General features: G+C 31.2%; 1 protein-coding gene across 1 annotated transcript; it reads left to right on the top strand.

The window, feature by feature from the left end:
• The first annotated feature begins 1,611 nt into the window (after positions 1 to 1,611).
• Positions 1,612 to 6,083, top strand: LOC110660842 (uncharacterized). Its single transcript, XM_058153496.1, has 3 exons — positions 1,612 to 2,375; positions 2,684 to 2,859; positions 4,074 to 6,083. The coding sequence occupies exons 1-3, from the start codon at positions 1,782 to 1,784 to the stop codon at positions 5,491 to 5,493; spliced, it is 2,190 nt and encodes a 729-aa protein (XP_058009479.1). The 5' UTR covers positions 1,612 to 1,781; the 3' UTR covers positions 5,494 to 6,083.
• The last annotated feature ends 427 nt before the right edge of the window (positions 6,084 to 6,510 follow it).

The raw sequence follows: 6,510 nt of genomic DNA, 5'->3' as shown, positions 1-6,510 counted from the left end.
ATGATTGCTTTTTTTTTTTTTTAAAGCATAGCCCTTCTAATAAGTTATTATATATCTAGTGTTTTATTATTTTATATGGCTGAAATTCTTTTATGGTTAATTTGTAGAAAAAATCATAACTGATTTTATCACTATTATATAGAGGAGAGAGAATTATTCACGTCGTTATTATTTTAAATTACATTAAATTGGTTATTGAGGATTAGAAGGATTTTATTAGGCAAAATTTCAAAGTTTTGAGGGTTTTATATTACATTTTTAAGTTTGAGGACGATTTTATTACAATTCTAAAGTTTAGGAACGACTTTTGAAATTTATCCTAATAAAATCATAAATTTTTGTTACACTATCAATTGATTATTCTAGCTCAATTAATTTCAAACCAATTCCTTTAAAAAGAATTTAATCAATTAAATTCCTATTTATTATATAATTAACAAGAAATTTAATTAAATTAGTATAATAATTTTTTACTAAATAAACTCATGTAATATTAATTAAATAATAATAATAATATTAAAATACTTAGTATTAGCCTTTTTTGGATAATTACCACTTAGATCCTATTTATTTATTTACTTTGTATAAGAATCCCAGGTATTTTTATATATAGTGATCTACCATGAAGAAAAAGATGAAGCCTAAGCAAGAAAAAAAAAAAGTGATCATCTTTTTGTTATGTCACTCAAGGATGAACATAGCCATTAGTAGTGATATACTTTTGTAAAATAATTTATTTAGCTAGTTTAGTTAGGAATGGCAATGGGTGGATGGGCAGGCATCACTTCCATCTATTCTTGCCCCACAAAAGTTTGGAGTTGGACCGAGAACTTCCCTGCCAAGGAATAAGTCGTGGGACAGGTTTTTCCACGAGGACTTTTATTTTTTAATTTTTTTATTTTAATTTATTATCATGTAATATAAATTTATTTATTAAAAAATAAATTATAAAGTTTTAAATATAATTTTAATTATATATTTATATTTTTTTAAATTATAATATTTAAATATAAAAATAAATTATTTTTTAATAAAAAATAATAAATATTATTATACAAAATAAATTACAAAATTTAGGGTGAACGAAAGTCTCTCTATTTTAACCCCACACAATATTAAAGTAGGAAAAAATTGATCGGATTCATATCGGATTGGACCATTGACATCCTTAAGTTTAATCTACGAAGTCATCCATGCTAAATAAAATTATTTTACAAAAGTTCATCACTATAAAATGACTTTTCAGACACTTTAGCTCTGGTAAATCATGTGCGTCAGAAAGCTACCATTACCAGAGTTCAGCAATTCCTGATGGAGTTGGGCGAGTGTGGCTGCTGTGACTGTGTTCATGCGGTTAGAGAAGCTAAGTCGGTGGCTCATTCGTTGGCAAAATTTGCTAGTTCTCTTGATGTTGAGCTGATTATTATGGAAGAGGTCCCTCGTCCATGGCTTGCTTTGTAGCTAAGGATGCATTGTCCTGCTGGTTGTTTTCAATGAAAGCTTTTTTCCCTAAAAAAAGTATACTTTTGAAAAGTATATCACTATTTAATGACTTTTCAATATATATATATATATATATTAATTTATTTAATCGATTAGGCAACTTTAATATCATTAAATTAAAACCATTGGTTGAATTCCTGTATATATTCTTATCAATTCATCAGGAAATCAGTCTCATAGTATAATTTATCACTATTACCAAAAGTTTGTCTATCCTCTTCCGTCCTTTCATAGCTTAAGCTGAAGTAATCTCTTCATTTCCTCTCCCAGTTACTAGAATGATCCGCCTCCTGAATGCTACTGAAGAAGGAAACATAGATGGTCTATATGCAGCTATTGGAGAGAATCCACATATTTTCGATCAAATTGAGGAGATCCCATTTGCTGATACTCCATTACATGGAGCTGCATTTGCAGGGCATATCCAATATGCCATGGAGATCATGAGATTAAGGCCATCATTTGCTCGGAAGTCTAACCAAAAAGGGTTCACCCCCATACAAATTGCATTTCAAAAAGAGCATATTCAGTTGGTGCTTGGGCTGGTAGACATGGACAGTGACCTTGTCCAAATCAAAGGGAGGGAAGGGTTAACTCCTTTGCATTATGCAGCTGAAAATGGAAATCGTCATCTGTTGGCAAGGTTTTTGTCAGTTTGCCCCAAGTCCATAGGGGATGTTAATATTCGAAACGAGACTGCTCTGCATATAGCTCTGAAAACCAATAAGCGTGAAGCTTTTGAGTTCCTTGTTGATAGGCTTCACTGGGATTGCCATGAAGAGGCGCGATACTGGGAGAAGAGGATCCTAAACCGGAAGGATGTGGAAGGCAACACTGTGTTACACATTGCAACATCCAGAAATCAACCCCACGTAAACTATCAGGAACCTATTAATTACTTCCAAATGTCAAATATGAACATCTAGCGATTTGTCTCTATCTTGTAATTTTTAGGGAATGTAATTTTTCTCTCTTTTATAGATTCTTAATGGCTAATTAAAGCAGTTAATTTATATAGTGATTATGATTTTTTTTATATATGTTTATATTGAGGTATAGATTAATAATAATTTAAGTAACCATCTTTGAATTCATTTAGTGTATGATTAACTTATAATAAAATTCTCATAACAGGTAACTCATAATGGTGGCCTAAATTATGTGTTTCTTGTTCATGCAGCTTGTGGGATTGTTAATTGGACGCGGAATTGATGTAAATGCCAAGAATGTTTACGAGCAGACAGCTTTGGACATTGCAGAAATAAATCGTTTACATGAGATTAGTCATTTGCTACGTGACGTTGGAGCAGCTAGAGCTTCTTCGCTTTCTGCCGATAACACCATTGCATTCTTAAGGTACTTTATTCCAATACACAAGTATGATGGAATTTATTCAGTGTTTTGAAATCCAAACCGACTTGGTTGGTTCAATCATAAAATTCAAGAATTATTATAGCTGGTCTGATTCATTTCTAAAAATAAAAAATTATAGAATCTAGTCAAAATTCATAAAATCTGGTTAAATCCGATTGGCTCGGTCATTGGCCACATAGGTCCATCAGATTTTAGTCTTTTGTTTTGTTAAATTTTGTACAAAATAATATCGTTTGTACACGTGGCAGTCAATAATCCCTTTTTTTTTTTACGTTCTTAACACAATAATAATATTTGATATCTAAAAGGTAACTCTGAATTACGGTTATAAATAATATAAATTTATTACTGTCATTTTTAGATAATTAATTTTGGAGAGCGATTATCCACTAAAAATTAAATAATATTAATTGAAATTTAAGAGTAAGTTACATAAGTTGATTAAATATTAAAGTAATATACTTCTGATATATAAGCTAATATACTAAAATTAATTTATAAAGGATTATATTTATTAAGTTAATATTAGTTTAATGTATATTAATATTAATTTATAAAAGACTATTAATTGCATGACATAAATTTAATATTGATTGAATAGTATCTAATATAATATAAATTTAATATGCTAATATTGAAAAATAATACACTAATATCAGTGTATAAAATATTATTAATTACAGAATAAAAATTTACTCTCTTCAACCAATTTAATAGCTTTTAAGATTTTTTTCACAAAATAAAAAAAAAATTGAATAATATTATTTTTTTTAAAAACTAATAATTGATTAAAGATTCTTATGATATCATTGAAATATAGAAAAGAGATAAATGTATTGAAAGTAATAATAGATAAGAGTAAAATTTAAAAAAAAAATTAATACTTTCTTTATTTTTTAAAATATTAAATAAAGTAGATTTTTTTTTTCCAAATGATTTGTTACAATTGGATGAGGGAGTAATATTTATTGAATTTCTGTTCAATTTTAGTTTAACTTTAAATTCTTTGATTATTTGTCTTCATCTGTTTTCATCGAATTTTAGACCTGGCTGAATTTAAAAAATCATGAATTTATCCAAATAATTGTTGTTTTTTTTTTTTAATTTCTTATGATACTAAATAAATTGGAATGTCAATTAAATAATTTCGAAGAGCAATTTAATTTGGTAAATTTCTGGAGTATATTTCTCATCAGAACCGACCAGAGGTTGAACATGGCAGCTGAACAAGGAGATATTATTGCCCTGTATTCAATTATAAGGGAGGACCCATACCTTCTAGAGCGCATCGAGAATGCCTCATTCATCGATACTCCACTGCACATATCTGCATCCAAAGGGCACACCCAATTTGCCTTAGAGATCATGTGGTTAAAACCATCGCTGGCTAAGAAGCCAAACCAAGATGGGTTTAGCCCTTTGCACCTGGCTCTGCAAAATGAGCAGTTCCAAACAGTGCGTGGCCTCCTAGATGCGGATAGAAACCTGTTAAGCGTCAAAGGAAGAGCCGGTCAAACACCTCTGCATTATGTAGCGGAAAGGGGAAATCTTGATCTTCTGACAGAATTCTTAAGAGCTTATCCTAAATCCATTCAAGACTTGACAATTTACAAGGAAACTGCCCTGCATGTTGCTGCTAAAAAGGATATGTGGGAAGCTTTTGGTGTCCTATGCGGATGGCTTCAACTTACTGGGCAAAATGCAATCCTAAATTGCACTGATGATGAAGGAAATAGTGTATTACACATCGCAACATCCAAAAATCAAATTGAGGCAAGTTGTCCTCCTGGTTTTCTGCAAATATTCCAAGAAATGTCCAGGTTATTCCATGCACATGAAACTCTCTATTTACTAAGGTTTGTCTTTGTAATGCAGGCGGTGAAGTTGTTAATTGGAGGTAAAGTTGATTTAAATATCAAAAATATGAATGGTAACACAGCTTTGGACGTCTTATATGAATCCCAAACACAAATGATGATTAGGAGCAAAATAAGGAAAATACTATGTCGTGCTGGAGCTTTAAGATCTTCTTCAATTCCTCATACCACTACCGTAGCAGATAATCTAAGCAAAAAGAGGACAGGCCTTGAGATATGGGCACTATCCAGGTACCGCGAAAAATTGATAATGTCAGATCAAAATCGCAATGCCATACTTGTGGTGGCTGTACTGATAGCAACTGCCACATACCAAGCAGTGCTCAGCCCTCCAGGAGGAGTTTGGCAGGGTGATCCTACTTTGCTTTTTCCTAACACTGACAGCCAATCCAGATATATCAACGCAGGAGCATTCGTGGGAAGACCTGTCATGTTCGATCTGTTACCCTTAGTGTGGTATTTATTCTCGGTTTTGAACACAGCAGCATTTATTCTATCAATAGGAATAATCTACAATCTCTTGCCAAGGCGGCCTTTGATCGTTCTACCACTAGTGATACCCCTATTTCTTTGCTATGGGATATCATGGTACGCCGTGCAGACTGGTGGAATAAATTTGTTCATCGTAGGGGTTGTTATTGTGGCGATATTAATACTGCTCTTCCGGGGTTTCATTGCATGGTTTCAAAAAGCTTGGCGTGATCTGGTCAAATTGATGGCTCACAACCCCAAAATTTGAGGTCGTATGATGGATTTGTCACAAGCATAGAAATCAATTGGTTCGTGAAAAATATAGTAACGAAATGATCAATTGGTGCCTGAGCTCATCATGAGACTTGTCGAATGAAATTGAAGCTCGAATTAGAAGATGACCAAGAATAGTTCTTGCTTTCTTTCTTATTTGAAGAAAAAGAGAAGCAGACCACATACTAGTAAACTTGCAAAAGGGACGTTTCAATGATTTATTAAATTAAAAAATTCAATTTAATAAGATATAAAAAAAATAATTTATTATCAAACGCATATATATATATATATATATTAGCAAAACACAAGCATGCAAACGCTACACAATATGTGTAATTTGGTGCTTGATGAAACATCTGAATAGAAAATGCATCTTTCATTTCATTTTCTCGATAAACAACGTATTGATATTTGATAGTGTAGGTTGCAGCCAGTACCATGCATTCAGAGTAAAAAAATTTGGGTAGATGTGCATGCAGTCTAAGTGCTCTGCCTATATCCAATAAGTGCCTATGTTTTCTTTCCATTATCCCATTTTATTGGGATGTGTAAGGGCAGATTCTCTGATATATGATACCTTTATTATTGAGCAGTTGTGCACAAATTTGATTTATGAGCTCAGTTCCATTATTAGTTCTTCTAGTTTAACCTTGACATTGAATTGTGTTTCAATATATTGAAGAAAAACAAAAATAATTACGGGACATTGGGCTTTATGTTGAAGCATGCATGTATATCTAGGTGAATTATTGTTGTTATTATCTACAATAGCAAGAAAGTAATTTGCCTCATTTATCGAAGAAGTAGCTTATGGTCCCAAAGATTCATATGTAAGAGTTCTAAATGATTTTGTGTGATTGTAGTCATTACACAAACTTTATCACATTGAAACTTAAAATTTTGTCTTATATTTTTTTTAGAGATAAATAAATAATTATTTTATTTATTATTATCTCTAAATGTAATTAATGATAAATTTCTTTATTAATATTTTTTAAAAACAAGTTAT

Source organism: Hevea brasiliensis, chromosome 9, assembly GCF_030052815.1.
Source record: "Hevea brasiliensis isolate MT/VB/25A 57/8 chromosome 9, ASM3005281v1, whole genome shotgun sequence".
Classification (NCBI taxonomy): domain Eukaryota; kingdom Viridiplantae; phylum Streptophyta; class Magnoliopsida; order Malpighiales; family Euphorbiaceae; genus Hevea; species Hevea brasiliensis.
This window is presented reverse-complemented; position numbering and strand designations above follow the sequence as displayed.

What these genes read in the sequence shown, in the direction of transcription:
- LOC110660842 (XM_058153496.1), top strand. Translation starts at nt 1,782, where the DNA reads ATGATCCGCCTCCTGAATGCTACTGAAGAAGGAAACATAGATGGTCTA. An exon ending in CATCCAGAAATCAACCCCAC is followed by an intron (nt 2,376 to 2,683) that starts GTAAACTATCAG and finishes TTGTTCATGCAG; the next exon opens with CTTGTGGGATTGTTAATTGG. An exon ending in AACACCATTGCATTCTTAAG is followed by an intron (nt 2,860 to 4,073) that starts GTACTTTATTCC and finishes ATTTCTCATCAG; the next exon opens with AACCGACCAGAGGTTGAACA.